The 21595-nt window shown below is 42.8% G+C and overlaps 1 protein-coding gene across 1 annotated transcript in view; it reads left to right on the top strand.

Annotated features, from left to right (window-relative positions):
• The first annotated feature begins 764 nt into the window (after positions 1 to 764).
• The window catches only part of ERICH6 (glutamate rich 6), an 88781-nt gene continuing 67950 nt past the window's right edge, over positions 765 to 21595 (top strand). Inside the window, exons 1-3 of the mRNA XM_070403750.1 lie at positions 765 to 1167; positions 1853 to 1910; positions 9560 to 9651. Coding sequence (XP_070259851.1) covers positions 765 to 1167; positions 1853 to 1910; positions 9560 to 9651 — 553 coding nt within the window. The remainder of the gene's footprint in view (positions 1168 to 1852; positions 1911 to 9559; positions 9652 to 21595) is intronic.

Raw genomic sequence — 21595 nt, 5'->3', positions numbered from 1 at the left:
CTTGCTTTGTTTCTTTTTATCATGGTTTCAGAGTAACCTTGTTTCTTATTCTATTTGGGCTGCTAGAACAAAGTACCATAAACTGAGTGGCTTATACACAACAGAAAGTCAAATCAGCAAACTAGGACCCAAGTTTATTTATAGTTTTATAAAGTTTTATCCTAAGTTCCAACAAGCATCTGTCTATACACACATACACTCCAGCATCTGCAATAACAAGTGGCCTTATGGGTCTCCATCACTACCCCTACCACACTAAAAAAAAAAAAAAAAAAAAAAAAACTTGCTCCAAAGTTGCTGATAGAAGAAAGGAAGAAAGGGAGATCATCTGGCCACAGGCTGCCAAGGTGTCTCTGAGACCACGGAGATCTTGTGCAAAAGAAGTTTGCAGTGGCCCAGCTCCCCCCAGCAGCTCCTGGCCTCACCACCTCTCTATCTCTGTCCACCATTCCACCCAGCTAAGGGGTTCCTGGGGCTTTATTTATTTATTTATAATATCTTTTATAATCCTCACCTGAGGATATTTTTATTGATTTGAGAGAGAGCGAAACATCCATCGTTTCCTTCCGTATGTGGCCTGACTGGGAATCCAAATGGCTACCCTTTTGGTCACCAGAGGACACTCCAACCAACTGAGCCACCCGCCCCTGGGCACTGGGGCTTTAAATGCCCCGAGTTGCAAGCAGCTGGCGGTTGCCCAGGGAGATGGACAAACAAGGGGGCGCGCCCCGGGGCCGCGGGACCAACCGCATCCCTCTTCCGCCATGGCTAGCTTGCAATGGCAGGGCAACTTCAGGAAGCCCGAGGAGGAGGGCCAGGAAGAGGAGGAGGAGGATGAAGAGGAGGAGGAGGACGAGGAGGACGAGGAGGAGGTGCAGATGGGAGAAGAGGAGGGAGGGGAGGTAGAAGTGGAGGAGAAGGCGGAGGCAGAGGAGCAGGAGAAGGAGACGGAGGTCCGCAGGACGTTGGACGATGCGTACTTCTGGAAAATTATGGACATCGACGAAGACAGCAACGAGGAAGACCTGCCAGCCGCTCGCCTCCGCTTAGCCAGCGTCGTGAGCCCCAGCCTGAGCTCGATGTCCAGCGAGACTCTGACGTTCAGCCAGCCCGTGAGCCCCGAGAGCATCAGCTCCAGCTTGCTCTCCAGCGTCTCCTCCCAGAAAAGTACTGCCCCTGCCCGACCTTCCCTGGAAGCTTCGGGGCCCTCGGGGGCAGCTCACCCAAAGGCTCCAGAGCCTTCGTCCACCTGGGTGTCTGATTTCTAAATACGGGCACCACCACCACCAGACACACCTCTATCTCAGTCCCTTCTGTAAAAGGCACTGAAATCCTGGCTGAGCAGGTGTGATGGTTCACAATTTAGGATATAGGTGAACACCCAGCACACAGGGATCTCTCCCTCTTCTCTCCCTCTCTCCCCTCCGTCTTCTCTCTCCCCTCTCTCCAGTCTCTCTCCCCTGTCTCTCTCCCATCTCTCTCTATCTCTCTCAACTCTTGGAGAAGTAGTGCCTTAAGGGTGCTGTGCTACTAAAAACAGTCCTGCAAAAGGCAACTCCCCTTTCTGTTAAATTTCCTGTGCTGAAACTACTCCAGTCACTTCCTTAGAAATATTTTGTCAGGATAATTCTTTGTTGGGGAGGGAGGAGGGAAAGGCTGTCCTCTGCACTATAGGATTTTTAGCAGCATCCCTAGCCTCTAGCCCTGGCTATGCCATTAGCCCCTACCCCACTTTGTGACAATCAAAAATGTCTTCAGATGTTGCCAAATGCCTCCTGGACGGCAAAATTGTCTTCTTGAGAACCACTGATTTAGAGGCAATGGCTAAAATTTTTAATGTTACATTTAACAGGTTTTCCTACGATATTCCAGACATTTAGGAAAGGCATGTCTGAAGAAAATTTAGATAGGTAAGAGAATGTTTTCATGTTATTTTTGAAGCTGATTACATTTACTTTTTGGATAAACATGTCAGGAATTGGAGTAAAATAACCCAGGACATTTACAACTAATTAATTTTTTAAAGTTTTGGGTTTTTTACAAATCTACACTGTTAGACAATTTGGAAGAGACAGAGACGAGGCCCCTGCCCATTTCCAACTCATCACCTACCTGTAGAGAGGACATGTGCACTTAATGTAACTCAATAACAACTGTATGGCATGTGTAAGCGCTATGAACATTTAGCAAATATGTCTCTATTGGCTAAATTCAAGAGCGATCAGGGACACTTGTGGAGGAGAGTGGAAATTATTATCCTTTTCTTCTCTTTTTCTTCTTCCTGTTGTTGCTATTAGCCTTGGAGTACTTTGTAATAAGAAGACACCAGAGAAATCCCTTTTGAAAAATCTTTATAAATCTTCCCTGAAATCTACACCAAACCTGAGTCTACAATCTTGAATTACTATTCACCTAAGTTTTGCTTTTACAAGCAACTTTTAAATTATTAAGGATAAGGACAATAGTTCTGTTCCACTTATATGTTTCTATGTATCCCTCTTATTTCAACATTTTAATAAAAGATAATATATGTACATGGTTAAAATATTAAAGTATACAATAGTATAAAATTTTATTTTTAATAAATTTTTATTGATTTCAGAGAGGAAGGGAGAGGAGAGAGAGAGAGAGAGAGAGAGAGAGAGAGAGAGAGAGAGAGAGAGAATCATTCATCAGCTACCTCCTGCATGCCCCCCACTGGGGATCGAGCCCACAACCCCAGCATGTGCCCTAACCTGGAATCAAAAGGTGACCTCCTGGTTCATGGGTCAGCACTCAACCACCGAGCCATGCCAGCTGGGCAAATTTTAAATCTCCATACTTTTCTTCACCACCACCCACTCCCACTCATCAGAATTAACATACTGTTAACTGTGGGGAAGCACAGGACTTGGTCAGAAAGTCTTTAAGGAGGATTCTCTGAAAGGTTGGGGGCCTTTAGGGGGACCTTGCCAAAGGCAGCAGAACCTGCCTTTGCTTTTCCAAACAAGTCTGAGCCCCCAGGTGTTTTACTGGAATCTTTATGTTTAGTCCTTAGACATCCTTGCTTAAAGAACACTACAGACACATATGTATTCTCAAGGATGCTTACCCTGCTGATAGTATCTAATAGTTAATTTTAGTTCAAGCTATTGTTATAATAAAAACCTAAAGAGGCAGGCAAACAGGACTGTTTGGTTCTGATAGCTAAGCAGCCCCTTAGCCCTCTCTTTCACAGAAGTGTGTATCAGAGTAATCCATTCATCCATCGCTCAGGGTCTGCTGGTCAGTCCCAGCAGTTAACAGTTTGTTTTGCTTCTAGTACAATTTTAAGTGGCATATTTTCATTTCTTGACTTATCAATTTTTGATATAACTAATGACTTCCCACCATGAAACATAACAAATGTAACTTCTCTCCTCTCCATTTTTGGTAGTTACATTATTTTTAGTTTTTCTAACTTTTAGGTCATTAATATATTTAAATCACTACTGTTTTTAGAGAGAGAGAATGGAAGAGAGAGAGGAAGGGAGAAAGAGAGAAACATCGATGTGAGAGAGACACATAGATTCGTTGCCTCCCACATTCACCTACCTGTGGAGAGGACATAACTTGATCTCCAGGGCTGGGGATCAAACCTGCAACCAAGCTGCCTGCCCTTGACCAGAAATCAAACCTGACACCCCGACACCCTTCTGTGCTAGGGCCAACACTCTAACCATTTAGCCAGGGCTAAACCTGTACTTCTTGATTTTAGCAGCTATTAACTTATGAAAAATTACACATTAATATACTTCTACTCCCTTCTATCTCTTCTTTCACCCTTTCCTCTCCCAGTTAACAACAAATTATATAACAAACGATATTAAAACATATATTATATATATGTGTGTATATATACATATATATATATATATATATATATGTCATATTGCTTTGCCAAGCTTTATTATGTTTGTATTATATTTTGTAATTATAATTAACTCTAGTACTTTGGGTACAGGTTGATTCTAAAAATTAAAAACCAATCAACAATACTCATAATTTCATGCTAACACCAAATAATGTTACTGGGTTTATGCACAGGAAAATGAAATCCTATGTTTATAAAGCTTAACTCCTAAAAGATGAACTTTTCAACTCTCAGTTGTTTTTAGTTGTCTTCAACTTTTCTGAGTTGGGCTCAATAGCCATACTTTCTTGATTCCCATATTGCTTACTTTCTTTTATTCTTTTTCTTTTTGCTGGAGAAACTCCTCAGGTAATTATTGCATATAGATCTCAGAGGAATTTTAGAGTCCTTGCCTGTCTTGAAATTTCTTCATTTTGCCTCATACTTTATTAATCATATAACCTGGCATAAAACAATAGATTTAAAACCACTTTCCCTTGTGCTCTGATACATTGATTGCTTTATTGCATTCTAGTATCTGGTATTGCTGATCACTGACTTTCAAACCCTTCTGATACTTGCTTATTTCCTCCCTTCACTGCCTCTGCTCTTTCTATCCTGCAGGTATCTGAAGGATGGCTATTGGGTTTCTGGATATCTAAGATTTTAGGTGTTTACACGCTACTGTGCAGCCCTTGTACAGATTTTATTTCAGGATTCATGTTTGTAGCTTCCAAGAACCAGTTTTTGTTCTCTGCTGCTGTTCAAATAGTTGTGTGGGGTCTTTTTTAATGTCTTTGGGGGTATTCTTACAACATACTAAGGTTCTTTATTCTTTGTATTGCTTCTTTTTTCTTTCAGGATCAGTTGTTCTGGTTTGTTTATCTTGGTCCTTGCTCTTCCATGCTACTGATTGTCCTTAAGCATTTGATAAACCTTGGTTACCTAATGACTGTTAGCTAAGATGAAGTCCTACACTGAGTAGTTCTGTTGTGTGTGTGTGTGTGTTGTTGTTTTTTAATTTTTTATTCATTGACTAGAGGCCCAGCGCATGAAATTTGTGCACGTGTAGGGTCCCTAGAGCTGGCCTATGATCAGGGCCGATCTTCCCCAGCTGCCGGCAGCTGGCCCCACCCCCACCACCAGCGCCAGTCGCCCTCTGTGTGTGGGGCAACTGGTGGGGAGATCAGAGCCCCAATCGCTGGCACCCGCCTTGGCCTGGCGCCACCCGCCACCACCCACCCCGGATTCCCCGTTTCCCATTGGGCAATCAGAGCCTGCTGGCTGGGGGGAAGGACCAAGAGGTTGGCTGGCAGGCCCCAATTGGGGTCTGCAGGCTGGGGACAGTTCCTGCATTGAGCATCTTCCCCCTGGTGGTCAGTGCATGTCATAACGACCGGTTGTTCCACCATCTGGTCGATTTGCATATTATGCTTTTATATATATATACTAGAGGCCTGGTGCACAAAAATTTGTGCACTCGGGGGGTGGGGGGTCCCTCAGCCTGGCCTGTGCCCTCTCGCAGTCTGGGACCCCTCGGGAGATAATGACCTGCTGGCTTAGGCCTGCTCCCGGGTGGCAGAGGGCAGGCCCAATCCCTAGGTGCAGCCCCTGGTCAGGCTCAGAGCAGGGTCGATTGGGGAGTTGAGGCGCTGCCCCCTGTCATGCACAGAGAAGGAAGGATCGGGAGGTTGCGATGCCACCCCTAGTCACGCTCAGGATAGGGCCGATTGGGGGGTTGGGGCACCGCCCCCTGTCACGCACAGAGCAGGGCCCATCAGGGGGGTTGGGGCTCCATACCCTGTCATGCACAGAGCAGGGCCAATCAGGGGGGTTGGGGCTCCGTACTCTGTCACACACAGAGCAGGGCTGATCAGGGGGTTGAGGAGCTCCCCCCTGTCACTCACAGAGTATGGCCGATAGGGGAGTTGGGGCACCGCCCCCTGTCACACACAGAGCAGAGCAGATCAGGGGTTTGGGGTGCCTCCACTGTCACACTCAGGGCAGGGCCAATGGGGAGGTTATGGCTCTACCCCGTCACACACAGAGCAGGGCCCGTGGGGGGGGGGTTGGGGTGCCGCACCCTGTCACACACAGAGCAGGGCTGATCAGGGGATTGGGGCGCCGCACCCTGTCACACACAGAGCCACAGGGCAATCAGGGGGTTGGGGAGCTCCCCCCTATCAGGCACAGAGCAGGGCCGATCAGGGGGTTGGGGCACTCCCCCCTGTCACACTCAGGGCAGGGCTGATGGGGAGGTTGTGGCTCCACCCCGTCACACACAGAGCCACAGGGCGATCAGGGGGTTGGAAAGCTCCCCCCTATCAGGCACAGAGCAGGGCTGATCAGGGGGTTGGGGCGCCTCCCCCTGTCATGAACAGAGCAGGGCGGATAGGAAGGTTGTGGCCCCGCCCCCTGTCATACACAGAGCCGCAGGGCGATCAGGGGGTTTGGGCGCTGCCCCCTGTCACGCTGATCCTGGTGCCGGGAGGCCTTGCTGCTCCGCTGATCCCAGTGCTGGGAGGCATATTACCCTTTTACTATATAGGATAGAGGCCTGGTGCATGGGTGGGGGCCGGCTGGTTTGCCCTGAAGGGTGTCCTGGATCAGGGTGGGGGTCCCCACTGGGGTGCCTGGCCAGTCTGGGTGAGGGGCTGAGGGCCGTTTTCAGTCTGGCGGGTGACTGAAGCTCCCAACCACTCCTTTTTTTCTTTATTTTTATTCTGGGCCAGCTTTAGCTCTTAGGATCGACTCCAGCTCTGAGGCCTCAGCTGCTGAAAGCAGGTTTCTGGCTTTTGTTTACCTTCTGTATTTGAAACAATGTTGCAGTCCTGCTGGCTGAAGCCTGGCTGACTAAAGCAGGTTTCTGGGGTTTGGTTTAGCTTCTATATTTGTTACAATGTTTCTTAGAGTTGCAGCTCAGAGGCTGGCAAGGCAGGCGGGGAAGCTTGGCTTCCTCCAACACTGAAGCAAGCAAGCCTCCCTATTCGTGTCAGCTGCCTGGCTGCCAGCCGCCATCTTGGTTGGCAGTTAATTTGCATATCTCCCTGATTAGCCAATGGGAAGGGTAATGGAAGTATGGCTAATTACCATGTTTCTCTTTTATTAGATAGGATATATTGAGAGAGAGAGAGAGAGAGAGAGAGAGAGAGAATCATTGATTTGTAGTTCCACCTATTTATGCATTCATTGGCTGATTCCTGTACATGCTCTGGCAAGGGATTAAACCTACAACCCTGGCACATCTGGGTGATGCTCCAACCAACTGAGCTACCCTGCCAGGGCCTGAGTAGTTCTGTTTTCTGACAAGGTATGCAGAGGGGAGTTTGACTATGAGTCCTATGTAGGTGGGTGACATATGTCAGAGCCAGTTTCCAGGAAGTGTCAGCAGGGAGCAGGCGAGGTGGGCAACCCTGCTATTGCTAGAGTTAGGATAAGGACACTTGACTGTGTGGCTGCAGTTCTCTCTAGATAGAATGCGCCTTTCCTTCACTAAGGCCTGCTGAGCAGATCCTCAAGAACCTCTTACTGTGCTCTGCTTCTCTTTTAGACCTAAATCCCTCAGGCAAGCTGCTCACATTTTCTAGAAAGCAGTTCTTTGGGCTTCATCTGGAATAAAAGCGACTCCTGCCAAATGCTCTGTACAAGGGGAAAGAAGGAGTCTGTCTGGAAGCTCTTCCAAGTTCACTCCTTGAACTTGAATGACAGGCCCCAGCCCTATGTCTGCATTTTGTTGAGTCAGAGCTGGGAGCTCCTTGGAAATTCCCTTCAGAACGAAACTCTCTTGTCTTGAGCTGTGGTGCTCCCTGTTCTGCTTTTCCATCAACCTGAGGCCACTTACTTTCTTTTTTTAAAAATATATTTTATTGATTTTTTACAGAGAGGAATGGAGAGGGATAGAGAGTTAGAAACATCGATGAGAGAGAAACATCGATCAGCTGCCTCCTGCACACTCCCTACTGGGGATATTTCCGCAACCAAGGTACATGCCCTTGACTGGAATCGAACCTGGGACCCTTGAGTCCGCAGGCTGATGCTCTATCCACTGATCCAAACCAGTTAGGGCTTACTTTCTTTTTTATAAGGACTTCTTCAATATTGTCTCCTTGATGACAGCTTTCCAGGGCTATTTCTTGTTTGCTTTTAAGTGTTTGGTATCTCAGAAAGGAAGGGCCAAACCATGTGCTCAGATGCCCTCTTGACCTGGACTCTCTACATGGGAAGCTCTTTTTCAGATCAAATCTTAATTTCCTCTCATAAATCTTCCTGAGAAAATGCTTCTTCATATTTCAAATCATTATCTGGTGAACTTGGTGAGGTATGTTTTTAAGGAAATCTGTCCTCAAAAGCCATAAAAATGCCACCAATATTGGCTCAAGTTCTATGTTTAATGGCCCTATTACTATTCAGGTTGAAAATGAGGCAAGCTTTGGGAGTAGGTAAATGTGGAGTAACACAGGTTTGGGAGCCAAACAGGTCTGGGCCCCCACCTGCCTTTGCCACACATAATTTCTGAGAGGTTCCCTTTAGCCTCGATTGCCTTGCCTGTAGAAAGGGATACCTGCCTTGATTGTTTTTTGCAAAGATAAATAATGTGAGAAAGCAAATACTATGTATGTACTACTACATACTGTAGTAAGTTCTCAGAAAATGTTGATTTTGTTATTATCCTTGGTCATCTGCCATCTTGACACAGGATTTCAGAAACAATCTTTGGTGTTGGTTTAAGGAAAACAGAGAGACCTAAATAAATAATACACTGCTTTTGTTAACCATTGCATTTTGGCGGGGGCCGGGGCGGGGGGTGGGGGGGGGCAAACTTGAAATGTTGTCTAGGGATTGCTCTTCAATGTGCCTGTACTCTTGGTCCCTATAACTTATTTCTCCAGAAAGTTAGATAAACAGACTTGCACAGGTAGCTTCGGCAGAGGAGTTCTTCACCCATTGCAAGGTGCAGTCATTTCAGAATTAAAACAAAACACCCCACTGCTACAAAGTACCAATGAACAAAGCATCAAAACAGGAAGGTGGAGACACAGGAAAACAGAGAAACATGGAAAAAGGGACAGTTCTGAAATTGACTAAATTATTTGGAAAAATTTTGTTTGATAATTTGGGAAGATGCCGGAAATGATTACAAGAAAATGAAATTCAAAGATGCAAAGGAACTTGAAAAACAAGTTATCATGTACTTGTTACCAGTAACAGTCATTTTAACTAGTAAAAGTCAATAAATTCCTGCCTTTCTATCATGTCAATAACTCAAGTAACTGATTAAACTACTTGTAGAAAGAATGCAGATTTTTTTTATTACAATGCATATAGCTTCAGCCTTCTAAAAAGAGTTCTCATTTAAATTCAAGGAAATGTTTAAGCACACTCACCATCACTGCCACCACCATCAGCACACACTCACAGAATGGTAGTAATTTAGTCCCTAAGGAAGGTAATATGGGAGCCTCCAGGATTTAGAAATGAGTACTTGCTAAAGAGCAGATACCATGCAAACACACTGTGCCTGACTTACTGTAGAGATAAAAATGGAAGAAAATATTTCGAAGAAAATAGAATTTAGGATCTTCTATGTACTAGTACACTTGTTATTTGATTGTTAAATGCACTATATTTAGAAGAACTGATAATGACTATATAGGTATATTCAAAAATAATGTTTTGTCTAAATTTCAGGACAAGTTATTATGGTTTATATCCAGGAATTCCAATGTCCGTCCAAACAGAAGAAAGTTGGCTTCAAGAGATGTCCAGCAAAAAGAAGCCTAGTGAGTAGTTTGATTTGTTAGCTTTTGCTGGGTGATGGATGGCACATTGGGAAGAGCTGTATAGGCAATTGGTAAGTCCAGGTTTGAACCCCAGCCCCAGCACTAACATTGTGATGACTGGGCAAGCTGCTTCACGTCATTCAGTCTCAGTTTCCTCACATGCGGGCAATAATACTGCTACTGTCACAAGGCCGTTATGTAGACCAAAATGAGGTTAAATGTTTAAATTCCTTGGCACTTCGTCTTTAAGAATAGTAGTGTTACTAGTAAACCCCTGGTGGGCTCTGGCTGCCTGTCACTACGTCCAATAACGAAGGCAGGGTTGAATCATATAAGGCATTTATTGAGAAGGCCAGCCAACCAAGAAGACAGGGTGCTTATAAGCATTCACATCCTGTCTTACACAAAGTTCAGGGGACAGGATTATAAAGGGGAAGGGGTTAGAGCAGTGGTTCCAATGTGGGGCACACACCCAAATTGCACAGGTGGACAATTTGATTTTTAAGGGGGGGCAATTCAAGAATAAGTTATTAACAGTGATTTTTTTTGCATTTCTATGGATCTAGAGGCCTCATATATAGTATATAAATATATATTGTCACGTATTTATGCATTTCAGTTCTCCTATATGTTTTGAACTTTATGTGCTATTTTTTCATAACACTTCATATTATTTTTTTAACAATTTCTTAGTGATTTCTTCCTCAGTACTTCAACTGTCCTTTCCTTCTTTTATTTTTCTCTTTCATGGATGCCACGTTCTTTGGGAGCTTGTTTAGACCAAGTTAATGGCCTTTTAGGCTTCCTCCACATGAATAGGAGCTCATTTTTTTAATAATCCTATATAATAAAAGCCTAATATGCAAATTGTCCCCTTGGGTGGTTGTTCAACCAAGAGACCGGAAGTTTGACCACTCACTATGACATGCACCGACCACTAATGGGTGGCACAGAACATGGTGGGCATCAGCAACAAGGCACTGGCAGCAGTCACTCAGGTGCCAGGTGCCCGGGAGGAGCCTGCCCCACATCTACAAGGCCTCTTTTGGGTGAGCCGGGCCACAGCCGCAGGGACTACAGGGGCTGGTCAGCTCCCCGTGGGTTCACGGTGCCCTCCTGGCTTCCATGCGGTGCCACTGGATGGCCCAGAGGCCCATGCTGCTCCCCGGCCCAGCTGTGATCACCGCTTCTCCACGTGAGGACTTGGGCACCATGACTCATCGGGGGCCAAGGGGCCCAGGTGCTGCTTAGGGCCCAGAGGTCAGCTGGGACCTGCCCTTCCATGCCAGACACTCATGCTTCGATAGCCAGCCAGGCCTAGGGGCCTCACCCATGCATGAATTTCATGCACCGGGCCTCTAGTAAGAATTACATGAAACGGGGGCATCAGGATTTTAGAGATGCTTAGATGGGGCATATCTAAAAAAGGTTGGGAACCACTGGGCTAGCATGAGGCTGAGAATGGAATGCCCTGAAGGTCCGCAGACGTCAGCTATTGTCCTTAGTTACCAGGTGATGAGATGATGTTTTGACTCCTGGTGGGTCAGTCTGACCCTGCTTATTGGTTCTACTTGCTGGATTCACAGCTGAGTCACCTCCTTCAATCGCTTCGCATAGGCCTTGAAAAGGAAACTTAAGTAAAACCCCCTATTCACATAAGTATATGTGTTCTAAGATTTAAAATATGATTATTTTTCAGATTAATTCAGGTGCTCTATCTACCAGATTATAAATCCCCCTATCAGTAGTGTTTATGTTCACAGCAAGTAATAATCTGCCATTATATTTTGATACATATCTTTATTTTTAATATAGAACATATACATACTGTTTTTTAAATGTCAAACCATTAAATATATAATGTAAAAATTGAAATTTTGAGGCTCTTTAAAATGGCGACCAGCAGGAAGGTAGGGAGGGAGAGAGTGTGAGAGTGCAAGGAAGTGATAGAGGCGTGTGTGGACGTGTGTGGTGAGTGTGTATGAGCTAGGGACAGTTAGACTCTGCAGGTCTTCTAAGGGGCTGCTAAACCCGGCAGTCTTAGGCGGCGGAGTCCCGCTCCTGGCGCAGAAACTCCTGGGCGGCCAGCAAAGGCACAGCGACCACGCCATCTTGGGAAACAGAGCTGCTTGAGACTAGGATCCTGGCCTCAGCACCACCCAGTCTGATCTCAGAAGCATACCAGGACCCTGCAGCTACTGGGGACAGAGACCTGCGACCACAGCTACAGACCTTCGGACACCAAAAGTTCAGAAATCCCTGCGGCAGATCCGTGAGTACCAGAGCCCATCCCCCTTTCCCCCAGGCTCACGGGCAGCGCCAGAGTAACTAACTGATAGACCTACCCCTTGCCGGGGCCTCAGCGCTACAGGAACTTTGGCCTGGAAGTGTGCGAGCACCTTGGAACTGATCCTACGCGCACTGTGGGCTTCGGAGCCCTGGGCTGGGAGCATAAGCGCGCACAGCACCAGGAACTAATCCTGCGCGCACTGCTGGCATTGGAGCCCTGGACTGGGAGCAATCGCGCGAACGGGAGTTTGTCCGCCTAGCACAGGCCCAGGGACCCTGTTTCTCAGGGCAGGAGGCAGCACCAAGCACCAGTGACTTGACTGTGTTTCTTATCACCTGCGCTTGAGATCCTGATTTCCTGTGCATTCATACTAAGAGCCAGTGAATCCAATTCCTGGTGCAAGGGCACACAGGGACCCTGATTCTCAAGGTGAGGTCGCGCGAAGCAACAGAGACTCTGATACTGGACTCTTGGGGAACTCTGACTCCTGGCACAAGCTAGGGGGCTCTGCTCTGGTTTTCAACACGCTCCAGGGGGGCCTCTATTTCAGCACAGTGCAGGCAGGGTCCTTAATTCTAAGGGCACATGCGAGGCCACATTGAGTGTTGGCAACACTGACACAGAGCGAGCCTGGTTCCCACCAACCAACAACAACCACACATCTTAGTGTCAGAGCTCCTCAGTGACACTAGGGTGGTGGGAGCCTCCCACTGCACACGGCCCAGGCCCACGCAACTCGACCTTTGAACCATCAGGAGATAATCAGAATGAAGAGACGACACAACACCCAGAGGAAAGACAATGAGGAATCACCAAGAAAGGAAATTAATGAAGTTGAAGCGTGCAACATGACAGAAAAAGAATTCAGAATAATGGTTGTACAATTCATTCACCGGATGGATGAGAAAATCAACAACCTATGCAAGAATCAGGAAGAAATGAAAAGTGATATAGCTACAATCAAAAACACCATGGAAAGTTTCAACAGCAGACTAGAAGAAGCAGAAGACCGAATTAGTGAGTTAGAAGATAAGGCAGAGAAACAAGCTCAATCTGAACAGCAACTGGAGAAAAAAATTAAAAAACAGGAGGAGAGCCTAAGGAAGCTTCGGGACAACATGAAACGAAGTAACATATGCATAATAGGGCTGCAAGAAGGACAAGAAGAGCAGCAAGGATTAGAAAATCTATTTGAAGAAATAATGACAGAAAACTTCCCAGATAAGGGGAAGAAAAAAGTTACACATGTACAGAGAGTCCCAGGCAAGATGAACCCCAAAAGACCAACACCAAGACACATCATAATAACGATGGCAAATGTACAAGACAAAGAGAGCATCTTAAAGGCTGCAAGAGAGAAACAGAGAGTTACCTACAAAGGATCCCCCATCAGATTATCAAACGATTTCTCAACAGAAACACATCAGGCCAGAAAAGAATGGACGGAAATTTACAAAGTGATGCAAAGCAAAGGACTGAACCCAAGAATACTCTATCCAGCAAGGCTATCATTCAAAATTGAAGGGAAAATAAGAAGCTTCACAGACAAAAAAAGGCTAAGGGAGTTCATCACCACCAAGCCAGCAATGCAAGAAATGCTAAAGGGACTGGTGTAAAAAAGAAGAAATAAAAAGCCCAGAAAGAAAGCAGCCACAAAAAAATAGAAATGGCTACAAACAAGTACCTTTCAATAATAACTTTAAATGTAAATGGACTAAATGGTCCAATCAAAAGACATCGAGTGGCTGAATGGATTAAAAAAACATGACCCATACATTTGCTGTCTACAAGAGACCCACCTCATTAGAAGGGACTCACACAGACTGAAAGTGAAGGGATGGAAAAAATATCTTTCAGGCAAATGGAAATGAAAAAAAAGCTGGGGTAGCAATACTTATATCTGACAAAATAGACCTCAAAGTGAAGGCCATAACCAGAGATAAGGAAGGCCACTTCATAATACTAAAGGGATCAATACAACAAGAGGATATAACCCTGATAAACATATATGCACCCAAGGCAGGAGCACCCACATACATAAGAAAACTCCTGGAAGATATCAGGGGAGAGATCGACAACAATACAATCATAGTAGGGGACTTTAATACACCACTGACATCACTGGATAAATCCGCTAGACAAAAACTCAGCAAAGAAACAGCAATCCTAAATGACTCACTAGATCAGATGGACTTAATTGACATCTTCAGAACACTTCACCCCAAAGCCATGGAATATACATTCTTCTCAGGTGCTCATGGGACATATTCAAAAATAGACCACATATTGGGTCACAAGCAAAGTCTCCACAAATTCAAGAAGATTGAAATCATAAAAAGCATCTTCTCAGACCACGATGGCATAATATTAGAAATAAACTACAATAAAAACAACACAAAATACTCAAACACTTGGAAGCTGAATAGCATGTTATTAAATATTGATTGGGTTACCAATGACATCAAAGAAGAAATTAAAAACATCCTGGACACTAATGACAATGAAAACACAACAATCCAAAACCTATGGGACACAATGAAAGCAGTCCTGAGAGGGAAGTTTATAGCTCTACAGGCCTATCTCAAAAAACAAGAAAAAATGGTAGTTAATCATCTAACTCTACAACTCAAAGAATTAGAAAGAGAGCAACAAGAAAACCCCAGAGTGAGCAGAAGGAGATAATAAAGATTAGAGCAGAAATCAATGAAATAGAGACCAAAAAAACAATACAGAAAATCAATGAAACCAAGAGCTGGTTCTTTGAAAGGATAAACAAGATTGACAAACCCCTAGCCAGGCTCACCAAGAAGCAAAGAGAGAGGTCCCAAATAAACCAAATCAGAAATGATAGAGGCGAAATAACAACAGACCCCACAGAAATACAAATGATTGTTAAACAATACTACGGACAACTCTACTCCAACAAACTAGACAACCTGGAGGAAATGGACAAATTCCTAGAAAAATACAACATTCCAAAACTCAATCAGGAAGAAGCTAAAAATCTCAATAGGCCAATAACTATGGAAGAAATTGAAGCAATTATCAAAAAGCTTCCAGCAAACAAAAGCCCAGGACCAGACGGCTTCTCAGGGGAGTTTTACCAAACTTTCAAGGAAGAACTAAAACCTATCCTCCTCAGATTACTACAAAAAGTTCAAGAGGATGGAACACTTCCAAACACATTCTATGAAGCTAGCATCACCCTAATACCAAAACCAGGTAAAGACAACACAATGAAAGAATTACAGGCCAATATCCCTCATGAACATAGATGCCAAAATCCTCAACAAAATCTTAGCAAATCGGATCCAGCAGTACATCAGAAGGATCATACACCATGACCAAGTAGGATTTATCTCAGGGATGCAAGGATGGTACAACATCCGTAAATCAATAAACGTAATACATCACATAAACAAATTGAAAGAAAAAAACCACATGGTCATATCAATTGATGCAGAAAAAGCATTCGACAAAATCCAACACCTATTTTTGATAAAAACTCTCAGCAAAGTGGGAATAGAAGGATCATACCTCAACATAATAAAAGCCATATATGACAGGCCCACAGCCAACATCATACTCAATGGTCAAAAACTAACACCATTTCCCCTAAGAACAGGAACAAGACAGGGATGCCCACTCTCACCACTCCTGTTCAACATAGTCCTGGAAGTATTAGCCATTGCAATTAGACAAGAAGAAGAAATAAAAGGCATCCAAATTGGAAAAGAGGAAGTAAAACTGTCCTTATTTGCAGATGACATGATATTATACATACAAAACCCTAGAGACTCCATCAAAAAACTACTAGACTTAATACATGAATTTGGCAATGTAGCAGGATACAAGATTAACCCCAAGAAATCCGAGGCATTTCTATACACCAATAGTGAACTTTCAGAAAGAGAGATTATAAAAACAATCCCATTTACCATCGCACCAAAAAAATTAAGATACCTAGGAATAAACTTAACTAAAGAGGTAAAAGACCTCTACTCAGAAAACTACAGGACGTTGAAAAAAGAGATAGAGGAAGACATAAAGAGATGGAAGAACATGCCATGTTCTTGGATTGGTAGAATCAACATCATTAAAATGTCCATACTACCCAAAGCAATCTATAAATTCAACGCACTTCCCATTAAAATACCAATGGCCTTCTTCAAAGATCTAGAACGAACTCTCCAAAAATTCATCTGGAATAAAAAAAGACCCCGAATAGCTGCAGCGATCCTGAGAAAAAACAAAGTAGGTGGGATCTCAATGCCAGATATCAAGCTGTATTACAAAGCCACTGTTCTCAAAACTGCCTGGTACTGGCACAAGAACAGAGATATAGATCAGTGGAATAGAATAGAGAGTCCAGAAATTAGCCCGAACCAATATGCTCAATTAATTTTTGACAAAGGAGGCATGAACATACAATGGAGCCAAGATAGTCTCTTCAATAAATGGTGTTGGGAAAATTGGACAGATATATGCAAGAAAATGAAACTAGACCACCAACTTACACCATACACAAGAATAAACTCAAAATGGATAAAGGACTTAAATGTACGACAGGAAACCATAAAAATTCTAGAAGAATACAAAGGCAACAAAATCTCAGACATATGCCAAAGCAATTTCTTCACTGATACAGCTCCTAGGGCAGTTGAAACTAAAGAGAAAATGAACAAATGGGACTACATCAAAATAAAAAGCTTCTGCACAGCAAAAGAAACCATCAACAAAACAACAAGAAAACCCACTTCGTGGGAAAACATATTTGCCAACGTCATATCTGATAAGGGCCTAATCTCCAAAATTTATAGGGAACTCATACAACTTAACAAAAAGAAGATAAACAATCCAATCAAAAAATGGGCAAAGGAGCTAAATAGACATCTTTCAAAAGAGGACATTCAGAAAGCCAAGAGACATATGAAAACATACTCAAAGTCACTAATCATCCGAGAGATGCAAATCAAAACAACAATGAGGTACCATCTCACACCTGTCAGAATGGCCATCATCAACAAATCAACAAACGACAAGTGCTGGAGAGGATGTGGAGAAAAAGGAACACTTGTGCACTGCTGGTGGGAATGCAGACTGGTGCAGCCACTATGGAAGACAGTATGGAGTTTCCTCAAAAAATTGGAAATGGAACTCCCATTTGACCCTGTGATCCCACTTCTAGGAATATATCCCAAGAAACCAGAAACACCAATCAGAAAGGATATATGCACCCCTATGTTCATAGCAGCACAATTCACCATAGCTAAGATCTGGAAACAGCCTAAGTGCCCATCAGTAGATGAATGGATTAGAAAACAGTGGTACATCTACACGATGGAATACTATGCTGCTGTAAAAAAAGAAGGAACTCTTACCATTTGCAACAGCATGGATGGAACTGGAGAGCATTATGCTAAGTGAAACAAGCCAGTCAATGAAGGAAAAATACCACATGATCTCACCCATTCCTGGATAATAAAGACCATTACAAACTTTTGAACAATAATAGATACAGAGGCAGAGCTGCCTCAAACTGATTGTCAAACTGCAGTGGGAAGGCCAGGGAGGGTTGGGGGACAGGAGGGAAGGGAGTAAGAGATCAACCGAAGGACTTGTATGCATCCTTATAAGCATAACTAATGGACATAAGACACTGGGGGGTAAGGGAGGGCAGGGGTTTGTCAAGGGCGGGGGGGGTGGGGGAGGGAAGGACACTTATGTAATACCCTTTGTAATACTTTTAGCGAAAAATTAAATAAATAAATAAATAAAAATAAAAAAAATAAAGAGTGAAAAAAAAATTGAAATTTTAAGTTATCCCAATATACTCCTCAGAATTAATCTTTTTGCCCAGCTGGTGTGGCTCAGTGATTGAGCGTTGACCTAGGAACCAGGAGGTTACAGTTCAATTCCCAGTCAGGGCATGTGCTTGGGTTGCAGGCTTGATCCCCAGTAGGGGGTGTGCAGAAGGCAGCCTATCAATGAATCTCTCTCATCATTGACATTTCTATTTCTCTCCCTCTTCCTTCCTCTCTGAAATCAATAAAAATACATTTTTTAAAAAGAAGTAATCTTTATGAATAGTCTTTCCTTTCAAGTTTTATATTTGTTTTGTGTTATATCACTTATTCATCAGGTGCTTTTTGAGCACCTACCATATGCCAAAGCACCTATCATAGGCCCAACCCTGTTCCAGGGAAACAACAGTGAACAAAAAAAACAAAACCCTTGTCTCAGTGATCTTCTATTAGAGTGTGGGAAGTGGAGGTAATGGTGAGATAAATAATAATAAAATAAGTAAATATATAATACATTAGGTAAGTGCTAAGGAGAAAAATCAAGCAGGTAAAGGGATGGAAAATGTTGGGCAGGAAGGATGCAATCTTACAGTATACAGGGTGTTCAGGGAAATCTTCACTGAGAAGCTGAAATATTTGTTCAAAGACCTATTTAAAAAAAAAAAAAAAAAAAAAAAAAAAGACCTCAAATAGGTGAGAGCATGAGCCATCTCCATCTCTGGGGGGAGAGTGTTCCAGGCACAGGAAATAGGAAGTGCCTCCTTCTAGAATAAAGAGGCATCCTGTGTGGCTGCAGTGGAACAAGTAAGGAGGAGAATCTTAGGGGACAAGGTCAAAGAGATAATGAGGACCAAATCTTTTTCAGTGGGAATGAAGTGGGAAATCACTAGAGGGTTTGAACAGAAGAGTGACACAACCTAGTGTAAAAATATTTTAAAAACATTAATTATTACCAAATTAATCTATGTGGTCAATGTAATTTTGATTAGATTTTTCATTGGAATTTGAAAAGTTGATCCTTTGACCTGGGTTGGCATGTTAAAAGATAAACTGAGGCATTTTCAAATGTTTAAGTGTTTATTTGAGTAAATGTTCACTCAGATTGTGCAGCATCAGACCAGAAGTGTTTAGGAACCCTACATTGACAAGAGCTATGGGAGAGGTTTTTATAGAGGAGACAGAGGAGCAAAGCAAGGAAATTATTTGATTGGCTACAGCAACAGTGCTTACAGTATTTGGGGAAGCCTAGTTGGCTGTTTGTGATTGGCTATTCTTCTTACAGGAATTGACTCTGGCTTAGGTTTCAGTTTGCTTACATCGGACAAGACACTGCAGCCACCTCTAATTTCTCCTTGTTTGATTAACAGTGTTTGATTAGTGTACCTGTCCATTTTTAAAATGAATCTTCTTTTGTAGTTTTTTTTTCATATAGGACTCACATGCAGCTTTTTTAAAAAAAATATATTTTATTGATTTTTTACAGAGAGCAAGGGGGAGGGATAGAGAGTTAGAAACATTGATCAGCTGCCTCCTTCACACTCCCTACTGGGGATGTGCCCGCAACCAAGGTACATGCCCTAGACCAGAATCAAACCTGGGACCCTTCAGTCCTCAGGCCAACACTCTATCCACTGAGCCAAACCGGTTAGGGCTCACATGCAGCTCTTATTAATTTATTCCTAGGTACTTTTTAGTCTTTTTATCAACATAACAATTGGCATTTTTTTTCCTATTATATTTTCTAATTGGTTATGTCACTGCATAAGAAAACTGTTTATTTCTATGTGTTAATCTTCTATCTCTAACCCTCTTATTCATGCTATTAGTTTGTCCCTTGAAAGCCTATTAGACAATTATATTTCCTATAAATAACAGCAATTTTATTTCTTCTTTAATTTTTTTATTGAACATTTTCCCATGTTAGGGAAGATTGCTCTAATCATCTGAATGACTGCACAGTATTCCCATATGTACAGTTATTGTGACTTATGTAACAAATCTGATTGCTAGGTATTTCAAGGTTGTTTTGGTTTGGTTGGTTTGGTTTGGTTTGGTTCCTTGAGTTCTTCCCAACAGCAAATAACGCCTTAATGAAAATCTTTGTGCACTGATGTTTTTATACAGCAGGTCCTTGAATAATGTCATTTCATTATAATGTTGATGATATTAAATCTTTATTGTTGAAAGTATTACATATGTAAGAACTTGCTTCTTGCATATCAATAGCCAGTGGTAAAATCAATTTTGTTATAGGTCATTTCACTTAAAGTCATAGAACCTTTTGGTGATTTGAAGATTTATACTGTACCAGTGTTTGTATTTCTATTGGACAAAATGCCTAAAATATATTTAAAATTATTTCAGATGCTCCACATAAAAAGTGTGTTACCTCTGAAGCTTATTCTTTCTCCAGCAGCAGTCCTTGCCATCTCTAGCTCCACTGGGAGACTGAAAAGCCTCCTCCCGCTGGGCAATTGTCGATTGTTCTGATTGGTTTCTCATCAGTGCAATACTGTGTGTTTAAACTTCTAGATTTATTCCATGTTGCTGTTGTGTTGATAGCTGCTTTCCCCATTTCCAGTACTGCCCTGGAGTAGGTGGAGGAAATGATACTAGTGGATTAGTTCATTGTTTTGAACTTTAACACCCCTCCCCAAGCACCTGTCTACCTGAAAAATCTTTTATAGAATAGCAGACATCAAGTAGACAGAATAGTACTTAAGAGATGCAGAAAAAAATGGCATCTGCAAAATATGATTATAATCAAATAAAATATGCATCCATACAGTATTCTATTACTAGAAAGGAGCAGAAACATTTTGTGTTTTAATTAAATATTTATTGTTGAAAGTATTGCATATGTCCCCCCTTTTCCTCCATGATGCCTTCTACCATGTCCCGTCCCGTGACCCAGGTGTTCACCTCTATTGTCTGTGTCAATGAGTTATGCATATATGCATACAAGTTCTCTTCCCTCCCACCCATCCACCCCCACCTTCCCTCTGAGATTCCACAGTCTGTTCCATGCTTCTATGTCTCTAGATCAGCGGTTCTCAACCTGTGGGTCGAGACCCCTTTGGCGGTCGAACGACCCTTTCACAGGGGTTGCCTAAGACCATCCTGCATATCAGATATTTACATTACGATTCATAACAGTAGCAACATTACAGTTATGAAGTAGCAATGAAAATAATTTTATGGTTGGGTCACAACATGAGGAACTGTATTTAAAGGGCCAGAAGGTTAAGAACCACTGCTCTAGATCTATTTTCTACATCAGTTTACTTTGTTCATTAGATTCCACATATGAGTGAGATCATGTGATACTCATCTTTCACTGACTGGCTTATTTCACTTAGCATAATATTCTCCAGGTTCCTCCAGGCTATCTCAAAGGATAAGAGATTCTTCTTTTTTACGGCTCCATAGTATTCCATGGTGTAAATGTACAACTTTTTTTTTTTATACTATCACAGCATTTTTATCCACTCATCTACTGATGGGCACTTGAGCTGTTTCTAGATCTTAGCTATTGTAAGTAACACTGCTATGAACATAGGGGTGCATATATTCTTTCTGGTTGGTGTTTTGGAACTCTTATGGTATATTCCTAGAAGTGGAGTCACTGGGTCAAATTGCAGTTCTATATTTAAGTTTTTGAGGAAACGCCATACTGTTTTCCATAATGGCTGCACTAGTCTGCATTCTCACCAGCAGTGTACTAGGTTCTCTTTCTCCACATCCTCACCAGAACTTGTCATTTGTTAATTTATTGATGGTAGCCATTCTGACAGGTGTGAGGTGAATTTGTATCTCTCTGATGATTAGTAATTTTGAGTATTTTTTCATG

The sequence above is a fragment of the Myotis yumanensis genome, unplaced genomic scaffold (assembly GCF_028538775.1).
Source record: "Myotis yumanensis isolate MYYU_CA2020_CCGP unplaced genomic scaffold, mMyoYum1.0.hap1 SCAF_2, whole genome shotgun sequence".
In the NCBI taxonomy this organism is placed as follows: domain Eukaryota; kingdom Metazoa; phylum Chordata; class Mammalia; order Chiroptera; family Vespertilionidae; genus Myotis; species Myotis yumanensis.
The sequence above is the reverse complement of the archived record's forward strand: the minus strand, read 5'-3'. Positions and strand labels throughout refer to the sequence as shown.